This window comes from Prosopis cineraria, unplaced genomic scaffold (assembly GCF_029017545.1).
Source record: "Prosopis cineraria cultivar Desert tree isolate PC_DT_omini unplaced genomic scaffold, ASM2901754v1 PC8, whole genome shotgun sequence".
NCBI classification, from domain to species: Eukaryota; Viridiplantae; Streptophyta; class Magnoliopsida; order Fabales; family Fabaceae; genus Prosopis; species Prosopis cineraria.
This window is the reverse complement of record NW_026555339.1, coordinates 3162337-3183061: the sequence shown is the minus strand read 5'-3', so window position 1 is coordinate 3183061 and position 20725 is coordinate 3162337. Positions and strand designations below refer to the sequence as shown.

Genomic DNA, 20725 nt, shown 5'->3' with positions numbered 1-20725 from the left:
ATAAAAAATTATGGGCTCAGAACTCAGATTTCAATTAAAATCAATAAAATCCATATATACACCCATCGATTCGAAAGCGGTGGCAATACATGTACTAATTATAAGATGAATCTGAAACACAGAAACTCAAAAAAAAAATTCTAACAAAAGAAACCCATCGCTAGTCAGAAAGATTGAACCCATAAGCCCATCGCTAGTAAAAAAGATGGAACCTAAAAAACCATCACTTTCTGCTTCTTCTTTCTAGTTCTTCTTGAATCTGCTGCCTCGATACATTATTCTTTCTCTCTTTGCGTTGGTGTTCATTGGAGCTGGTGGGTGTTTGTGATCCTCGCAAATGCGTTGCTGCCCTTACCTTCTTTGCCTTCTTCGTATATCTCCTCTTCAATTTCTTGATTATGGGAAATGATGGGTTTTGTTGAAGTGGGTTTTTAAGAGAGGGAGAAGTCAGTGCTTCAGGTCTAAAGGTTTTCATTTTTGTTTCTGGGAGTTGCAGATCCTTTTTTAAGATTCGAAGCTCCGTCCAAAAAAGAAACAAATGAAGCAACTAACGAAGAAGAATGAACAAGAAGCGCGGGAGAGAAGAAGACCGATGACGTGGATGACAATGTGGCAAGGCAGCAAGCAAATAATAGTCAGTTAATATCAACACAGTGAATCCTTGACGATCCGGCGATATTGTATCAATTTGAAAAGTGTCAAAATGATATTGTATCAACTTAAAGATACCATGACGCTTGCATGGAATTTTTGATCGATTTGTACCTTAATTCTTTTTTTTTTAAAAAAAAATTATATATACAAGTGTGTGTGAACTGATAAAAAAAGTCGAACTGCCGTTACGTTTTATCTCCCAGCATTATGTTTCATAATTTAAATGGACTTTTTATACAAGCACGGTGAGAAATTGAAGATTGAGGTTAATTAAAAATAAAATCACAAATCGAAGATCATCTATAGCACTACAGTTGCGATTGATGATTACTGCAATCGAGTTTGAATGTTAAATCCTATTTAAACCAAACTCACACAAATGGACACCTTAGAACTTGTTTATGTGGATTGGGGGTTAGTTTCCCTCCATAAGAAAACTTACAACACTAGTTCGTAATTTTAATTTAATAATTTTTAAAAGTATAAATTAATCTACATCGTTGAAATTTAATATGGAAGGTTTAGGTTTATAATGAAAATTAGGGAAAGGAGAATGCAGTGAGGAGAAACCAAATCCATGTGGACAGAACTATATCTATTTGAAAGTGCCAATATCCTTTTTAGGGTTAAACATAAACTGGAATGAGGTTGCTAAAATAACTGGATTTTTTAAATGGGCATTGATTAAAAATCGTTAAAATTGACCCTACGTTAAGTATATGGGCCATCACTAGAGGCCCATAGTTTGTCGGCCCATAAATTCTCACACTAAGAAATGGCCACCTCGTCTTCGGACTACACCCACCTTGGAAGGCCTTCATTGATTTGTTTGTTTATTTTTTATTTTTTTGTTTATTTTCTTAGCTCAACCTTCGCGCTGCTGCATAACGAGGTTTAGTTTCCTCCTCCTCCTCCTTATAGGTGCTTATGCGTCCCTTTTATGCGTATAGTGTTTTCACCTTCATATTGTTTTGATTGGAATGTTGTAAAGATTGGGATAGGTGTAAAATGCCGACGGAGTCAGGGTTAAAGCTTAAGCTGAACAAGAAGCTCAAGATTGCATCGAGCACTTCTACGAACACTAGGAGGAGTAGGAATTCTGAAATTTCATCGGACAAAGACAGGTCTCACACGAGGGAGAATGGATCAAAGGGAGACTTGAGAAAAAAGGGTAGAACTAAAGAAGCTCGATCAGGTGAAGTTGGGCGTGATGGGAGGTTTGTTGAGGGAGAGAAGACGAGACAATTGAATTTTAATGGAAGAAAGAAGAGAGTATATGCAGAGGAGGAAACGGGACAAAATGCAGAGTTATACAATGTTACTCAAGCATCGAAGAAGAAGGTTTTTTTAAAGAAAGGGGAGAAGAAGATGAAAGAGGGATACGTCTCGGAAGTAAAAAATAACATTCTCAAAGTGAAGGTCAAGAAGGAACGTGATAAATTACCAAAATTTCAACGGAGAGCCAATGCAAAGGAGGCGTGTAAAAGGAACTTGTTATGACTGATGGCAGTGGAGCTAGCTTCACGAAAAAGCATACAGAACAGAAATCTGAATTTAGCAAGGATAAAAGCCAAAATGTTGTGCTTCCTTCCAGTTCCGCCAAGAAAAAAGCTCGAGCTAAAGCCAAGGTGGATGATGATGTAGAAATAACAAATGAGCAGCCAAAGAAGAGAAAAAGAGTAATTAAGATTGACCCGTATGATATCTCAAACAAGCGACTAGATGATGGCATTGTCATAAGCGGTTGGCAACCTAACTTCCTCCCTCTGTATAATCCCATGTGTAGCCTCAGAATTTTACTTGGTTTGCTAATATTTTGTTAGTTATTGCTTTAATAACTCTAACATGTAGTCTAGCATCACCGTATTGCAGATTTGGGGGATTTTGCAAATTATTTTATTTTGTTGTAAATGTTCATTATACTATCTTTTTAATTTTCAGAGATACTTCCATAATGACAAGGAATATATGCTTGATTCCGGTATAAAAGATGTGCCAGAGCTTTACCGAATAAGCATTTTAGGGATGCTAATTGTTCATTTTTATTTTTTGGGAGTACCTTCTTGCCCATTTTAGAACAAGGTCAAGTCTGAGATTTCGTGTTTAAAATTTACTATTTGCACTGTCCAAACTCAATTTATAATTAAAACAAGAATGCACATGGAATTATTCTTTCTTGACCAGTAGTATTTTCTTTTTAACTTTCGAATGCTGATTTTTATTTTCATTTTTTGTGTGGCCTGAGGTTCTGAGTGATTTGATGATTTCTTCCCTTTAATAGTCGAAGTTGATTTTAGCTGCTTTTCCTCTTCCTAACCAAACGAATTCCGTCCTTTACATTGTGTCTTTCTTACTTCAATTTCAGGAATTGCAAAAGAAAAGAAAAAGGAGCCCGAGGAAAACCTTGTAATGTCCAAGAATGCACAATTTCGTGCAATACAACCTTGCCCTTCAATTCTTTCATTTGTGGAAAACAATGTAATTTCTATGACCAGGGACTTTTGATAGTTGGGCCGTTTACATTACTATTTTGTTTATTGTTCTAATTTCCTGTGCTATGGTGATTACTTACAGCTGTTGGGGCGGAGACGCTCGATTGAGATTAGAAGAGCAGGCTACAATATTGACCTTTCTGCACCCTTAGATAATGTCCCCTTCTCAACCAGCTTAGAAAGAGAGAGAATAGAAGACAGTGTATGTATCTAATTGATGCGTTCCACAAGTAACGCAATTTTTAAACAAACAATTTGGAACTAATAGTTGGCTTTCAAACAAGCAAATCATTTTGGCATTTTGTTCATCTGTTTATGTTGACATTCTGTGATGATCCTCTGAGGCAGATATTTAGGAATAAATTGGAATTTTTTGCTGCTGCGAAGATTTCATCTTCATTTCCACCTCCAAATCTTCCTGAGATTGCATTCGCTGGTAACGTCATAAACCACCTCCAATTCAGCTCTAGTAATTATTTCCTGCGTTCTTGATTCACTTTATTGCATCATGGTGTTGATGCATCTATTTGTTCAGGATTGGATACTTTATCGTTAGATGCTCAATAGCCATTGATTTACCAGTTAATGTTGAACCTCTAGGTCTAATTTTGATAGGACTATTTTTTCATCATCATTGTTGTTGCAGTAAGAGACAATTTCAATCATTGGGGTGCAGGATCTTTGTACTTCTTCATTTATGGATGACTAAAGGGTGTGGTTCTATGGCCATGAACAAACTATATGAATTAAGATTGAGACTGTAATCAGTGCAAATGCTTAGCATAATAGTTTAGGGTTTTTTCTTGATTAATAAAGGGTTCTAGTCAACTGAACAGATCTAATCGGAATAAAGAATCATCGAAAGAATTTAATATCTGACAAATTTAATATCTGACAAGGATTTTGATTGAGTAAACATTAACAAATAACAAGTGAAGTTATTGTTTTAACAAGTATCTGATCTATCCAGGTTCTTGTCAGATACTAAATTCTTTCAGAGGTCCTTTGTTGATATCCCCCCCGCTTTTATATATATATATATATATATATAACTGTGAAACTGGATTCTGAGGCATCCATATTTTGGTTGCTTTTTATTGTGGGTTTCCAGAACATCACTAAATAATGAAACATGGGGACCAAGATGTCAGAATATAAGGCCCAAGCTAATATTCAGGCTCCAAAAGTCATGCCAAACAGCACAAATAGCTGAAACAAACTAAGGAAAAGCCTTCAAACCTGAAGCCTATTCTTTGGCATGGCAGATTGAGTACTTTGACTACGGGATAGGATCCAAGTAGCAGGTTACTAAATAAATACCTCACAGAAATTGAATGGAAACTAAAAGGACATAATTATCTGAGCAAATCTAGCTTACTTGATCTGCCAACTTTTCATGCTCGTGCTTGTCTTTGGTTTTCCTTCCCCTGCCATTCTCATTTTCATATCCCAAATCTTCCTGGCATATGACATCACATTGGTGCTGCAAAAAGGTATTATATGCTAACTGGTAATAATTTTGCTTATTAGCACTTCTAATTATATATTGTAACCATGGATTTTTATTTATGAGAACACTGTTCCTCATATCTGAGAGGAAGTGGATTTTTTAGCTATTTATTATACAGTGGACTCTTATTCTGATGGTTGGAATTTCTGCCTGCATCACACAAGCAGCATTCTAAGTTTCTCTTTGCCAAAGCATTCTAACAGTAAATGGATGTTTCCCACTAATTTTCCTTAGATGCAATAGACTACGTTTCTTGTTAAATTTTATAAAGCTTACTCTCATTTATTTGTAGTACATTGCATAAAATCCAAGATCAGATGGAAAATGATACGTACCAATTTGATTGTGGGCTGTAGCCTACTAGCCTTGATGATCAAACCCTGAAAGTCTCAGGGCCATCTCAGTAACCATGAGGGAGAAGACTGGTTTATATTTTCTAATGTGCCTGCCAAGAGACATAAATGAAATGATATGTACCTGATTCTGATTGTCAGGAAGGTCAAATGTTGGGAAGTCATCTCTTCTTAATGCACTCACCAGACAATGGGGGGTTGTAAGGACGTCAGACAAGCCTGGCCTTACTCAGGTATCCTAGATAACTTGAAGTCGGTATATCTGGAAACTTGAAAGATTGAGTAGTTTACTTTTTAAGACGCATTTCCTTTTGTAACTGATGAATTCTCTCCAGACCATTAATTTCTTTAAGCTGGGAACGAAGCTTTGCTTAGTGGATTTGCCAGGATATGGATTTGCATATGCAAAAGAAGAAGTGAAAGAAGCATGGGAAGAACTTGTAAGAGTGGAACTTGAATTCAATTGGTTTAGCCGACCATCATTCTACTTGAGAGTGCAATATTGTGTTGTTTTAAGCCTTTATGTATTGTATTAATTTCTGGATTAAATCATTACATCACATGTCATGGAACTTATCCTTTGGCAAGGAAGATTGGCGTTGTAGGCTGCAAATTCATTACTTCTTGAGCTACTGGGAGAAGGGAGGCAAATAGAATAGAGAAAAGGGGCTCATCTATACTTAGTTTAAGGCTGTTTATTTCAAAATAAACATGATAATTAATTTCTTGGTCGTTAAACTCATTCTACTGGTGGCATGCTGTTGCATGTTCCATCCTTGGAAACATGATGATATTTGAGATCATATTTTATACCAAGCTAAGAATCTTTTCTTGCTTCTTTAATAATGTTTTTGGTTTTTAAGTTGTGAGCATGCCGCCTTTTAGAAGTAGAAGAAATCGCTGTCAACTATTTTATGTAGCTACTCTACTTGGGTTTGTTGGACACTTGGAAAGTCGTTATTTTATATTTCTTCTTACCTTGCTTGTTGTGTATACATGCCTAACCTTGACTTCAGGAATCTAGTTTTCATTCTCTGATTAAAAATAAAACATCTATCTATAGTCAAAACAGAACGTGGTTAACTGTTCAAGTGGTTTTGTTTATACTTGATTTCTGTAAATAGGCTTTTAGCTAGATGGACATCAGGATATAATTCACCTCTCTGGCCCTCTCTAGTGTCTTTACACTGGGATACTATATACTAATTTGTATATTTGGGCTGCTGGAATTTTCCTCTATTCCCTTGTTCACTTGTGTATGGAGTAATTAGTTAATTGGTTTGTATGATAAAACCCAATCAATCATTTCCATTGGAAACCCTAAATGGCAGGTCAAGGAGTATGTTTCCACGAGGGTTGGCCTCAAACGAGTATGCCTATTAATCGATACAAAATGGGGCATGAAGCCAAGGGATCATGAACTTGTTGACTTGATGGAAAGGTACATGGTTAACTGGTATGCTTGCATTCTCTCTTGTTCTGCAGTATGCTAACTTAAAAAAATAAAAATAAAAATAAAAAAATCTTTTGAGGCAGTGTTGCATATACCTTATAATGCATGTGATGAACTTGCAGATCACAGACTAAATACCAGGTTGTGCTAACTAAAACAGATATGGTATTCCCAATTGATGTGGCACGCCGTGCCATGCAAATTGAAGAGGTAAATTTTTGTCATCCAAATTGATCTTTATCTGAAAATTGGTTTTCTTTTGCGGAGACTAACACATTGCGGCGACTGTTTACCTTCACAGAGCCTCAAGGAGAACAAGTCTGTAGTTCAGCCTACGGTAAGCTGGTTCTTTTGGCAGATTTCTTCACAACTTCATTCTTACAGCGTTGTTCTTGTATGCAAGCTATACAATTTGCATTGTGCTTATTGCAGATGATGGTGAGTTCAAAGTCTGGAGCCGGCATTCGAACTTTAAGAACTGTTCTGTCAAAGATAGCACGAGTTGCTAAACTATAGAGGAAGGCGGTGTCCTCAACCTCAAGCTTGATTCCTTCGCAATGAATTTGACAGGCTTCTTGACGAAAGAAAATATATAGGGCTAATGGTCTCTCACTTCTGCCTAATCTGCACTCAATTGCATTCAATTTAGCTTTCATATTAATTTACTGGAAATCGCCTCTTATTGATTCAGCTTTGGATCTGAAGCATCACTTAGACATTCAAGATAGAGAATTCGTTTTTCAAGTTGAAACTTCATTTGAGCTCCTTTTCACTATTCACTGGTAGGATAGTAACCCCAGGCGATGCATTGGTAGAGATTGTTTTGATGGAATATATACTGGTTCAAATTATTGTTTTCCTAATTTTAATTGCCCCGTGGGTGTGTGTGTAACCTATGGGAAACTGCTGTTCACAGTCAATGAGTGCAACCTCGGGCTCACGGGGCCAAGATCTAGTTATCATTATAAAGTCTTATTTTGCTGCAATTTGGGGGAGGTCACAGGTGTAACTTGTCTGAAGTGTTAATTTTTTGGCCAGAGTCTAAAATATTGTTACTACTTTATATGTTCATTGCCGGAATCGTTTGAGATTGGGTTAAATTATAATTGATATAACCTCTTTATTACTATATTACATGAACCTGTTAATTATTTACGTTTTCTTATTTAAGGTGATTTAAAGTTCAACGGCACATTTACTTTCAATATAATGGTTCAAATAGATAACTAATATTCAGACGAGGCTTATTATTCATGAATTCATTCTCAATTTCTGCTTCATAGCTTGCCACCCATTATTCTGGGTTAGAAAATTTTGATTTTTGGAGACTCGTGTGTGGTAAAAGAGAAATAAAAGACCACTTTGGAAATACACCGGGCTGTCGGGATCAAATTGTTAGTTTTAATTGGTTCCAAGCACGGCCAAGTAGCTCTAGTTTACTGTAAAATCACTTCTTTTAATTTTATTTATAAGTTATTTTTAATCTATTTCACTGGAATTAAAATTTAAAATGTATTAATTTTATTTAATAATTTTGTCACGTTGTTTCTGTTATATATATATATTAATAGTATAACTTCTCTTTAGAAGGAAACATTTCTACTAAAAAATTAATGGAGAATATCAATGAAGGATAGTTAAAATGAATTAATATCAGAAAAGAGGATTGGATGCTTATCAAAATTTAAACTTTCACTTATTAATTATTAATGCTGACTTGTTACAAATCTTTATTTGATATTAAATCATTTTAGAGGTCTTTTATTGATATTCACCTCAATAATATGATTTATATACATAATACAAAATCTTCTCTCTTTTAATTTGATAAATACTCCTTTCATTTAATTTTTATTTTTTTAAGAAATTAAATGTTAAAAAATTTAAAGCATTTTTAATATTTTAATGTGTAATTAATGCTTTTTTTTACCCATGCTCTTAATAAATAAATCATTTATATTTATTTTTAAGTGAAACAACATATCAAAGATAAATATAGTAGGATAATGTTAATTTAAATATGGTTAACTAATTTATTAAAAATAAAATTTAATTAAAATACCTTACATCTTCTAGGAACATGAGGGAGTGCATTTTTATCCGAAAACAAAATTATGAAATTTTCGTTAGACCTTTTGTGGTTCAAGTTACGAGGAATTTTATAATAGATCCAATTTCACGTCAAAACTCAAAATTTCAAAATTCCCAATGGATCGGGAAAAAAAAAAAAAGAAGCTGCTGTCTGTGAAACGGATAAAGCAGCCAAATTGCCCGGCAATTATACCTGACAAACCCGAATGACGCTCTCATAATCAAGAGTCTGAAGCCACAACGGTCAATTTTCATTCGGAAGCGGCGACATGCGGAAACGAAAGGGGAGATCAGAAGTCTCCAAATCTCTCAACCCTCACTCACAAGCAGCGGCGATCGAAGACCAAAACTCAATTTCTGATGAGTCCAAAGGCTTCTTCGCTTGTTACCTCTTGGTCTCTCTCAACCCTCGCTTCAAAGGCCACACCTACATCGGGTTCGGTCTCACACTCCTTTTCAACTTAACTCGCACCTTCGTTCTTCTTGTCTCTGTTCCACTCTCCAAGATCGGATACTTCTCATGTCTTCTGATTCACTCATGTTCTCAATCATTGGAAAGTTTTCATACTTTTATCTATAGAGATGTTAGGTGTTTGCGATTTTCTTTGATCCTTGTTGAAACTGAATTCTTTATATCAATTTTGGTTAACGATGGGTTTTTGAATCTGACCGTGTTCATCTACGTGCAATTACAGATTTACAGTGAACCCACGACGTCGGATTAGGCAACACAATGGTGAAATTGGGTGCGGAGCTTGGAGAACGAAGAGGAAGAGGCCTTGGGAGATGGTTTTGTGCATATATGGTTTCCCAACGAATGTGTCTGCCCTGCAGGTCACACACTTTTCTCTTTTATTGCTTCTTTTGTCAAATCCAAACTAATCAACCACATGCTAGTGTCCTTCTTATCTTTTGTCTGACATGATGATTTTTATTTTTTAATTTTATCCCATTTGATCGTTTGGCTAAAGTTTCTCCTAAATTCTTGAAACTTGGCGACTTATCATTTTTACAAACGCTATCTTCCAATTTCAGCATACCGTTAGTCTTTAGCGCTTTGATCACTTACTTTTTTTCCCCCGATTACGCTTTAGCACGCACTTGAGCATGTGAGTTTTTATGCAATTTACTTGAAAAATATGGTTAGTAATAGGCCCAGAGTCTAAAATTATTTACCCCGCTCCCTCCAATTCTTGGTCTCATGCTGTCCTGTATATATATATATATATCTGCACCTGATTGTGGTATGATATGATTTCTGGTCTTTTCTTAGCCAAGAAGAGCCTTGCATAAAATTGTCATGAGAATTATGGTACCCAGAATGGCTGTGTCCAAGTCAATGTTTTGAAGTTGGTTATTTTGACTGGGATTTGCAGTTTGAATGGGCTTGGCAGCACCCTGTGGAATCACTGGCTGTAAGGAAGGCAGCTGCTACCTTTAAATCCCTTTCAGGAATTGCAAACAAGATTAAACTTGCGTACACAATGCTCACTCTCCAATCCTGGCAGAGGTGTGCCTTCTTTCTGAGTGTAGGAATGAATGCACTTTTTTTTTGTCACAGTATAATTGTTGTTTGGATTCTAATACATGATATGACTGGGTCGCAGCATGAGTATGACAGTAAACTTCTTCTCTACGAAGTACACAAAACATTCTGCTGGTTGTCCTAGTTTGCCAGAGCACATGAAGGTTCAGATTCGCTCCATGGATGAACTTCCATGTTATGCTGAAAACATTGAAGGTTTGTCTGAGAATGAAGATGATGATAATGTTGGTGAAGATGGCGGTGCCAGTGAAGAGGAATGCAATATTATTACAAGTAACAGTGATTCTGTACCAGTCGCAGTTGATGGTTCACTCACTCATTTGTTACCACAAGATGAAGAATCTGAAGCAAGAGAACCTTGTCATTCATTTGGTTCTGTCATATCAGAGGTCAGGGAATCACCACCAGTAATGTTATCAGCAAGAGAAGAGATAATTGAAGTCAGAGACTGCACGAATTCAATGAATAAGAGTAGTGATGAAATGGGTGGAGCTGGTTGTATACAATCAGGTACAATATCCGCTTCTAATAAGAGTCAAGAATTCAGATGTGCCTCTAACGTGCCTAATGAAGCTGAGGTAATAGATTTGTCTTCTCCATCCACTTGCTGCAGCTTTTCAGTTAGCAAGAAGAGAAGAGTTTCTTGTGTTGGTACTGATTTTATTGACTTAACAAATTCCCCCAGCTTCATTCAATTGTAAGGTCTTGGCAATAAGAAATTCGGCAGTGTGGTGAGGAATCTACATATGTTGTACAATTATTATTCTCTGATCATATTAGATCAGACAAAAAACGTAAGCAGAAAGCATTAGCCACATCGTAATATTAGTCTTTTCACAGTCTATGTGGAAAATCATTGAAGAACGTTCCTTTTTCCTTCCCAATTTCCTAATTATTCTGTAAAGTTATACTTTTACTTTTTGGTAGTTCTGTTTGGTTATGGCGCTTCAGAAATTCATATGATATAGGAAAAATACAATAATTAATCCTTATAGTTTTATTAAATTTTACTTTCACTTCCAGTAATTTTTGAAAAAACATAATCTTTAATCCCTATAATTTTATTAAGTTTTGCTTTAAGTCCCTATAATTTTTTTTAGTATTTTCACTTCCTATAAGAACTAAAATCACTGAAAAATAAAAATTATAGGGATTTGAAAAACAAAGATCATCTAATCTTTTTAAAACTATAAGAATTGACAATATTTAAAAAAAAAACTATAAGGACTAAAAACAAAATTGGATAAAATTATAAGGACCAAAGATTGTGTTTTCTTTAATTTTTTCTCTAGTGTTTTTAACTCGTATAGTTATATGGACTGAAAATATTAAAACTATAGAAATTTAACAAATAAACATTACCCAATCTCGCTGAAACTATAAGGATTGAAAATATTGAAAAAAAAACTATAAAGATTAAAAAAAAATTAATGAAAGTATAAGAACTGATGATTGCATTTTCCCAATGACAACGATTCACTAGGTAATTAGCTCTACAATTAGAAGAGGCTTTTATTTGCATATAAAGCTCTAAATTTCCAAGGAATGTGATTGATTGGAGCCAATACTAAGCTGTGTCCCCATAATTCGCAGGGAAATGAACAAGAACAAACACTTCTCAAGACAACGCACCTAAGCCTCTCCTATTGATATGGAAATTTTAGTTTTGTAACTTTGTGGGACAGATCTCTTTCTGTTCTTGGACAACAATAAGATGAGCCACGATATTTTGCTTATTTCTATCCTTATAAAATGGTGAAACCAAGAAAACCATGCTTTGATAACCCCCATAATAAATGAGAAAACCTAGGAGCAACTTCTATGTGAATGTGACATCTAGCCACCTTTATCTAATTCTGGTATAAAAATAGCCAGTTCACATTTTGAGTTCCATGGAGAAATATGCAGCAGCAGCTCGTAACTTTTTCAACTTGCACGTTAGAATGCTTCATTCCTGAAAATTATTGATTGAGACAATTCTGCAGAGGACACTACAGCAGAGGCTCAAATTTTAAAAAAAAAACCTTTCTTCTTTTAAGGTGAGAGGTTCAGATTAAACTTTTTGAAATCAAGCATATGTATGCCTCCGTTTTCTTTCGCTTAAGGCACATCAATTTAAGTGAATAGCTTATGAATATTAAAACTTTCTATGGATTTTAAATTATATGTAGACGATATGATATATATATATATATATATATAGATATATAGATATAATTTAAAAAAAAAAATACAGCACCCAGTACTTACAAGACGAGCGAAGATACCACGAACAATTGCACAATATGAACAAGCAACATGGTGGAAAATGGACATATCATGAACTCCAAAAAATAGAACGTATTATTGCTATGATTGCTGTGGCTGCTGGTCATGTCTCTGCAGTTGTTGTTCTGATTGCTGTTCTTGGTCATCACCTTGCCAAACCCAAACAATATCCTGAAGGGCAGGCCTTATACCTTCTTTCAGTATTTTCTGAAATTCCAATGTATCTCCATCAGACTTTTTCACTTCCACCAGATGGAAATACGGAGTAACCTCAAAGATCTCTGCATCAATGGACAAAACACCCTTTCTACCTTCCTTGAGACCCTCTAGTTTTAACAAACCTGCGGCTTTCTTCTTTATTTTCATCTTCAGACGCTTTGCAGTCTCTTCCAGCTTAGAGATGATAGCCGGTGCAGGCTGTCTTGAAGTAAATCTAGCTTCTCTCTTCTTAAAACTGTCTTCAAAGAATACAGAAAGATCAAAACCAGCAGAAAGGGATATGATATCAAATGCATTTATACTGATTGGTACAACTGTCTCCTGCTTTGCTTCTGCTTCATTGCTTCGATCAGAAGGACTTTTATCTGATGAAGAGACAGCCCTCTTTTCCACTACTGGTTTTTTGTGCTTAGAATTTGGTCCTTTCTTAAACCAAGAACAGTCCTTAATCTTTTCCAAGGAAATCCTAGTATCAGGATCTGGATCTAACATCTTGCATAAAAGTTTGCGGGCTTCTGGGGAGAACCAATTAGGACATTCAAATTCTGCTTTGCCAATCTTCCTGTACATCTCTATCAAATTTGGATCATGAAAAGGGAGATATCCTGCCAATAATACAAACAACACTACCCCACAAGACCAAATATCAGCTTTGGCACCATCATACCCTTTCCTTTTGATGACTTCAGGAGCAACGTAAGCGGGTGTGCCACAAGTTGTATGCAACAAGCCATCTTCCCGCTTGGATTCTGCCAGAGCACTTAACCCAAAATCAGAAACCTTCAGATTCCCATTCTCATCCAACAAAAGGTTCTCTGGTTTAATATCTCGGTGGTACACGCCTCTGCTGTGACAAAAATCAACTGCATTGATCAGCTGCCAGAAATATTTATGTGCAGCGTCCTCTTTGAGCTTCCCTTTTTTAGCCAACTTGGTGAAGAGCTCACCGCCTTTAGCATATTCTATAACAAAGTAAATCTTACTCTTGGTGGCCATGACCTCAAAAAGCTGTATGATATAGGGATGTCTAACCTTCCTCATAATAGATATTTCACGCTTGATGTGTTCAGCTTGCCCAGATTTTATAACCTTATCTTTGTCAATTACCTTGACAGCCACACTCTGATTAGTTGCCATGCTTCGTGCATAGTACACTTTTGCAAAGGTACCTTGGCCTAGCAATCTTCCTAACTCATATCTTCCCATTAAAACACTTGATCTGTTCTCCATACCAGACCACACAGTAAGATGAAAAAATAATAATATAACTATAGAGTGTAGCTATATACAGAAAGACATTTCAACCATCTTCACTTAAGTCCTGTATTAACAAAACAGGCACTCTTAAAAGACTTGGGTGCCAGTCATGCATCACGGGAAAGCAAAAAAATGATGTCCAAATTTGTGGTACACTTTTGACAAGCATGGAGGAGAGAAGTACATACAACAATATAACCTTATTGGTCTCAAAGACAGAGATATGATCACTAAAGCACATCTAACTGAGAGAACTTGCTGCAAGTATGATAAGTTGAGGAGCTTCTGAAGTATACTTGAATTTCAGCAGAATGTTTTCCCTCGAAACTCTGAAATGCAAAAGGAGAATGGTGCTGGGTTCAGCAATTGTTCAGGAAGCCCAGTATAAATTGAGAAATGGGAATAAAATGATGAACGTAATTCAGCAGCTAATTTGCAGACGCCCAAGGAAAATATACATCATATAATGGTGAATTGGGTTAAATCACAAGTAAATGGCATTGTAATATGGTTTTGAATGTTATCTTTCACAAGCAAAGAAACTCAGCAAATCTTTCCATTAGAAACACACCGCGTTTCAGAGCAAACAAGGGGAAAAATCAGTTTAACAGAAGAGTGATCTTAAACCACATTTAGGGTTCAAAATTGAGGACCCTCGCTCACAGCTGGACCGACTTACCCTCTGCCACTGCAGTAGCTCCTTGAAGTGACCCAACTCATGCTTAGAAGATACGAACGGCAACTATCCAAAAACCGAATCATTGGTTCAACAAAGTTTAGTACCATGAAGAACCCTACTTAATCCGTATATTCTGGGGATCCACAACAACTATATTCAGCAGCACCCCCAAAATTCCTTAAAAACTAATGTCGAAGTTTCAAAGGCAAAATCGAGGATACACTGACTAGGCAGATACTAAAATCAAGCACATACGCGAATTAAACCTGCAGAGAGATGATTGACGAACCTCATCCAGCTAAGCACAAGCACGCAGCTTCAGGTCGAAGACGCGCCCCCCGAGAGAGAACAGGTAAGATTCCATGGGATTCGGATGAAAATGAATGGAAAGAGGAATCTATTTTTTTCCCTCTCACAGAACACTTCGACAATTATATGGCTATATATAAACGTCTGATTTTACGTTTTAATTGCTTTAAATTCTTACGCGTAACTTATTTTTGCTTTTTAAAATATAATAATTATAAATATATTTTTTTTGCCGAAATATAATGATTATAAATAAATGCTTTTAAATGCTGGGGCCGGTCATGCTTATATATGGCTTTTTAGAAGCTTTTTAATTATTTCCCACCTCGAAATTATTATATGCCCACAATTAATATGGGTGCAAAATGTAGGGGTGTTCAAACTATATCTGTCCTGGCTAGCCTGTACTCATCCTGATCATGTCCGAACAAGTTTGTCCCAGCTTAAAAAAAAGGCAGGACAAAACTTTTGCAAAACAAGATGAAAATAGGGACAGGACGGGACTTGGGCTCACCTTTAGGATGTCCCATCTTGTCCCATTTTTTATTAGCATGTTATTATATTTTTTTTTTGAAATTTGCCCATTATTTTAGCTTAACAGGAAGGGAGATTCACAATTTTGGTCTTATTTTTTACTCAGATTCCTACTTTCCCTTCAATCTTCCATAGACCACAGCTCCCCGCCTCCACACCTCCGCACCTCTGCCCCCATAGTCCACACCTTCACCTTTACCTCCACGACCACACAATGCGACTATGAGACACTTGGTATTACTGCCTCGACCTAGATCTTTGCCTAGCTTTACTTTAAGTCGGATCTTTATCGTTGTCGTTCTCCTCAACCTAGAGCTAGTGCTGCCTCAAATCCATCATTCTCCTCATCGTTCTCCTCGTTTATCTACTGTCATTCTCCTCGACCTAGATTTAGTGCGTTTATTAAATTTTTAGTTCTAAATATAAAGTTTGAGAAATAAATAGATTATGTCTGAAATCTCTAAAAAAGGCCGTGCCCTGTATGTTGTTTGCTCAGTAAATCTAAACTTGTCTCTCCGCCATTTTTAGGATATTTAAAAAAGGTTGTGCCCTAGTTGATTTTTTTTCACATTTTCATGGCTCTTACTGGTACTTGGTTTGCTAACAATTAGGTTGTTCATTACCTAATTTTGTTTAAGAAAATTAGACTCATAAATAAATGTGCTCATCCAACATAACTCAAAAAAAGAGAGAGAAGGAAGTGCATTATTTTCTAATTGATTTGGAGCCGTAGCTTGTGTTCTAGATGAATCAAGTTGATGGGCATAAGGCATTTGACACATCGTTTATTAGTATATTATGCTGTTCTATGTTCTTAATCTTGATTTCCTTGGCTCTTTTATGAATTGTAATGGTTTATCTAGGAAAAATAAATAAAGAAATTTGTTCAGTTAGGACTTGGGATGCTACTGATCTACTGAACACTCTCTCCTGCATTTAAAATTAAAAACCACGTCTTAAAGGTAAAGCAGATCCATATCTTTATGCTTTTGGTGGGACTTGGTTCACTTTAATTTAATTGATAGTCTTTAAAAGCATTATTGATGCAATATAATATTTATTCTATTTTCAACAATATTTATTCTATTTATTCCGTGTGTCCAATATTATTGTCTAGTATAATATGATTTTCTGTTATTCCAACTAATCTTTGAGTGGCATTGCATGTCTGCATTTTGATTCAATTTCAGACACTATATAATCTTGGTTTCATTAGAGAGAAGTTTCAAGAAAGAAAAATGGCCAAGCAAATTCTTGTAGGGAAGATAGCATCATCACTGGTTGATCTCTGTGTTAAGAAATGGTTCAATAATGCATGACTTCTAAGAAATGTTTGTAGACCAATTAAAGCATGTAGAAGTGTCTACTAAAGTAAGATGGACTTATTAAACAAAATGTGAAAAGTCAAGTTATGATTGGGAATAGCAAGACTGAATTTGTTATTTTAATACGATTTTGCAGGGAAGAAATTTGAAGTGATCAAGAATATGGAAAGAATTCAAGTGCCGTTCAAATGGAAGAAATATGAGGTAATTTTTTCTCTCTCCAAATCTCCCATAAAATCAAGACATTGTTAAGAAATATTTTTGAAGAAAAAGATTTGTACTGAGTTGTGAACAAAAATTAATTTACATGGTTTAATTCTTCTATTTAGTCGTTACTTCTATGATCAACCATATTCATAATGATAATTTGCATTAAATTTTTTTGGGGTTCTAATTAATGTAATATATGTTTTTTTCTTATCAAGTAATAAGTTGAAAGATTGTAACAATTTTGTAGATGTGCATTTGGGTTGTCTCGATCCTGTCTCAACTCCTTTTGGGACGGGACAGCTTCCAAGACGGAACGAAACATGGAAAAAATTTTGAGTCCTAATCATTTTTAAGGATAGGCCACAGGACGCCTTCTTGTCCCATGACCACCCCTAATAAAATATTCAAATAAAATTTTCTTATTTCAACAAGATAATAAAAACTTTATAATTGTTAAACCAATTAAGATATTAGTTCAAAATTAATGGTCAAAATTATAGTTAAATCATGATAAAATTGATTATAAACAAATTATTTTATTAAATCAATCAAGACATTAATTTAATAATTTATCAATTCAATTGAAAAGGTTGTCCTAAATTTGCATGCTGTGTTTTTAATGAGATTCCAAACTTATGTCTTTAGTAAGTAAGACTAACATTCTTATCATTTAAAATGATTTCATTTACATGCTTGATTTGACATGTATTATGAAAAAGTAAAATAAAAATAATTTAATGATAAAAGTAATACCCATATGCGTAAAAAAAATAAGAGAGATAACAAATTATTAGTATAAGATACTCTATGCTTTTAATCAAAAGACGTAATAAACATAGATAAAAAAAAAAACGTTTTCAATCGAAAAATTGAACTAAAGAGATGACATTATCTATAATATATCAATAAACAGCGTGTTGTTGTTTTTTTTTTTTTGTCAAATGAAAAAAAATCTCCTACCTCCATATAATCATATATGTGTGTGTGTGAAGGAAATTTACATTAAAAATTTTTTATTAAATTTGTGAATTGTGTAATTTAATCTTAATCTTAATTTTACATTAAAATTTTATGCAGATGATTTTGACATTGATGGTGACAATATTAATATCAATAATGATATTAAATTTTTCAAGTTATATAGAAAAATTATGTATAACCTAGCCTTATTAAATTAAATTAAATGTAAGAATTAAATCACGTAATTAAATAATATAATTCGGTGTTTTTATGTTATGAAAGTTTGAACCAGGACAAGTATTCCACCCTGCCGTTGGTTCTTTGAGTTAGGGCTGCTATAAGTGCTAGTGCATCAATGAAATGCTATTAAAAAGGCCTCTTGGACTAATAACGTGGCTACTTGTTAATAATTGGAATATTAATTAAATATTGATGTCAATTATTTTTTCCTAATCTATCTAGCCCTTCCCAACCTACGTACAAGCATTGCTCATCAGCACATAACTCAACAGACAATGCATAACTACCCCCTCAATATTTATATATAAAATATTTTTAATCGAATTATATAAATTAATAAAAATTAATTATTAAATTAAATGTATAGTAATATTTTTATTTTATTTTTAATTATTATAACTAAAAAATGAATCTCTTTTTTAAAGTAAATTAACATAAGTACTTATAGTTTTTTAATTTAATAAGGATATAATGATTTATTTATTAAAAAAATATGTTAACAACTTCTTATATTTAAAATTTTTAAAAAAAATTTAAAAAAATTCTTATATATAAAGACAGGGAGTAATCTATAACCAACTTAATTAAAATTTTCATCCAATTTTTGAGCCTACTGGATATAGAACTCACAAGTCCCAACCATAACACCTCCGATTAAAGGAAAAGAAGATTCATGCCACTCGACCAAATGTTTAATTAGTATTAGTCATTCAATACACCAGTTCTGCAACTGAGTACCAGTAACATATGATAACGAATGAGGTGTCTAGTATTATAACATATAAGAAATCTCACATATAAATATTAAAAGATAGATTATAAATATATAAACTTAAAAAATATTTAATCAAATAATTTAAACTATTTTGATGGAGTATATTATCTTTAAGCATACTTATATATAAAAAATCTAATATAATATTATGAGCCATTTGATTGGGGACAAAAAAGAGAGAGACAAATTAAAAAATGAAAGATAAAAAACAAGAGATTAAAAAAAGAGGGAAGAAGAAAAAATTGAATAAATCAAAGCCTCTGAGAGAGATATTATGTTAAGCATATTTTTGTATGTGTGTGTGAGAGAGAGAGAGAAATAAAACATCCAAGACCTTTTTATGGGACCTCCATTGAATAGAGCAGGTAGTTCAAGCAGAGTGGGCTCATTCAGATTGAACTCAATTTTGGCCGGCTTATTTGGATCGAGTTTGAAGTATCATACTTTTTTTTAAAAAGCCCATATAGCAAAGCTCAGTCCTAAATTTTTTTGGGTGGGTTTGAGTTAACTCGTCGTGCTTAGCCAACACTATCAAATTTATATACATATAGAGCTGTAAATTTTAATGGTCAGATTTATTCGAGTCAAACTTATTCAGGTTGGGCTCAAAATATCATACTTTTTTTAAAAAAGGCTATTTAGCCAAGCTCGGCCTTGACTTTTTCTAGTGGGTTTGGGCTTACTCCAATTATCAACTCTACCATTGAGGGATGCCTTTGTTGCCTCTCCAATGAAGCATAAGCTTAATTTCGATCGTCCAAATTTAATATTTTTATTATTTATTTATTTTTTAAAATAAATATATAAAAATGGTAAAAAATAATAATATAATTATCAATATGGTAGTTCAGAGTTAATATGAATTGTTCAAATTTAATATTAAAAATTTAAATTAGCTTTTCATCTATATTCTGGATAGTGCATATATATTTTGAATAGAATAATAAACTTATTAAAAAAATTAATATTAAATTTAGACTGTTAAATTGATAAATATATTTATTAAAAATTTTTACAATTATATATTTTTTATTTTAAAAATATAAATATAAATATTAAATATAAATTAATTCTAAACAATTCAGATTAAATCTCTTCACACAAAAAGGGAGAGGATGGAGGGAAGCCGACACCCTTTTTGTGGAGACCAAACACGTGGACTGTGGAGTGCGGGATGAGGAAGACTGGTTTGAGACGTGGAAGGCGATAAAGGCATGAGGCGCGAGGGGGTTACGGAAGGGTCCGCCTCATGCCAGGACCCGTGATAAGCTCCATTAAGCTTTAGGCCACGTGGCTTACTACTATGGCAGAGGCGGCATCGTTTGTTCATTTAACATGTTCACCCCCAGGCCCAGGCCCAGGCCCAGGATCTACCCCTCCGATTATTGTTAGTGTTTGTGTTCATCAATTAAAAGTTAAAACACCATAATATCTAACTGAAATATTATTACATTCTCATGGATTAAATGGTTAAAGCTCTAGCCATTAGTATAACTCTCGAGCTTTATCTATTATAATATGAAATTAAAGTCTTACCAGAATACTCAATGTTTCGTTGAAGTTCTATGTAATAAGAACAAAATTAAGACTCCAAAAAAATTTTGAATTACTTATATTAGTAACTATAGATTTCATTATATATTGATGTTATTTACTTTTTTATTTACTGAGTTCTCATAGTCAAAAGTTTTAATGTAAATCTATGATAATATCAAAAGTTTTTTTTATTCCCCCCGGGGGCGTGTGTCATGAGAATTTTAACGATGACAGTGACTAGCATGAAATAATCAGATATCAGAGCTAGCTAGTCGTACGATACGAGTCTTCATAATACGTGTGTGGCTGACATG

General features: G+C 34.3%; 3 protein-coding genes across 6 annotated transcripts; 2 read left to right on the top strand and 1 right to left on the bottom strand.

Annotated features, from left to right (window-relative positions):
• Window positions 1–1526: 1526 nt before the first annotated feature.
• LOC129317671 (uncharacterized) lies at window positions 1527–7448 on the top strand. The gene is given in 11 exon segments (XM_054962024.1): window positions 1527–2137; window positions 2140–2397; window positions 3020–3132; window positions 3229–3348; window positions 3495–3582; window positions 5151–5242; window positions 5345–5449; window positions 6341–6450; window positions 6585–6672; window positions 6764–6799; window positions 6895–7448. Coding segments are annotated over 11 exon segments (1569 nt in total). The 5' UTR covers window positions 1527–1662; the 3' UTR covers window positions 6979–7448.
• A 1262-nt stretch (window positions 7449–8710) lies between these two features.
• Window positions 8711–10963, top strand: LOC129318406 (uncharacterized). Its single transcript, XM_054963147.1, has 4 exons — window positions 8711–8989; window positions 9249–9387; window positions 9930–10063; window positions 10161–10963. Exons 1-4 carry the CDS (start codon window positions 8823–8825, stop codon window positions 10798–10800), a joined length of 1080 nt encoding a protein of 359 aa, XP_054819122.1. The 5' UTR covers window positions 8711–8822; the 3' UTR covers window positions 10801–10963.
• A 1318-nt stretch (window positions 10964–12281) lies between these two features.
• LOC129318404 (CBL-interacting serine/threonine-protein kinase 10-like) lies at window positions 12282–14938 on the bottom strand. Of its 4 annotated transcripts, XM_054963145.1 has the most exons (4): window positions 14812–14861; window positions 14523–14585; window positions 14032–14172; window positions 12282–13805 (listed from the first exon to the last, which is right to left on the bottom strand). In XM_054963145.1, exons 3-4 carry the CDS (start codon window positions 14082–14084, stop codon window positions 12449–12451), a joined length of 1410 nt encoding a protein of 469 aa, XP_054819120.1. In that variant the 5' UTR covers window positions 14085–14172; window positions 14523–14585; window positions 14812–14861; the 3' UTR covers window positions 12282–12448. The 4 variants fall into 4 exon arrangements, with proteins under 4 accessions (XP_054819120.1, XP_054819118.1, XP_054819119.1 ...); XM_054963143.1 differs by lacking the exon at window positions 14523–14585 and having other exon boundaries at window positions 14812–14938; XM_054963144.1 differs by lacking the exon at window positions 14523–14585 and having other exon boundaries at window positions 14778–14919.
• Between the last annotated feature and the right edge of the window lie 5787 nt (window positions 14939–20725).

Excerpts from the sequence above, each read along its gene's own strand:
- LOC129318406 (XM_054963147.1), top strand. The coding sequence starts at position 8,823 with ATGCGGAAACGAAAGGGGAGATCAGAAGTCTCCAAATCTCTCAACCCT. Across the intron at positions 8,990-9,248 it reads AAAGGCCACACCTACATCGG|ATTTACAGTGAACCCACGAC; the intron begins GTTCGGTCTCAC and ends GTGCAATTACAG. Across the intron at positions 10,064-10,160 it reads ACTCTCCAATCCTGGCAGAG|CATGAGTATGACAGTAAACT; the intron begins GTGTGCCTTCTT and ends ACTGGGTCGCAG.
- LOC129318404 (XM_054963143.1), bottom strand. The coding sequence starts at position 14,084 with ATGTGCTTTAGTGATCATATCTCTGTCTTTGAGACCAATAAGGTTATA. Across the intron at positions 13,806-14,031 it reads ACCAATAAGGTTATATTGTT|ATCAAGTGTTTTAATGGGAA; the intron begins GTATGTACTTCT and ends TATGGAGAACAG.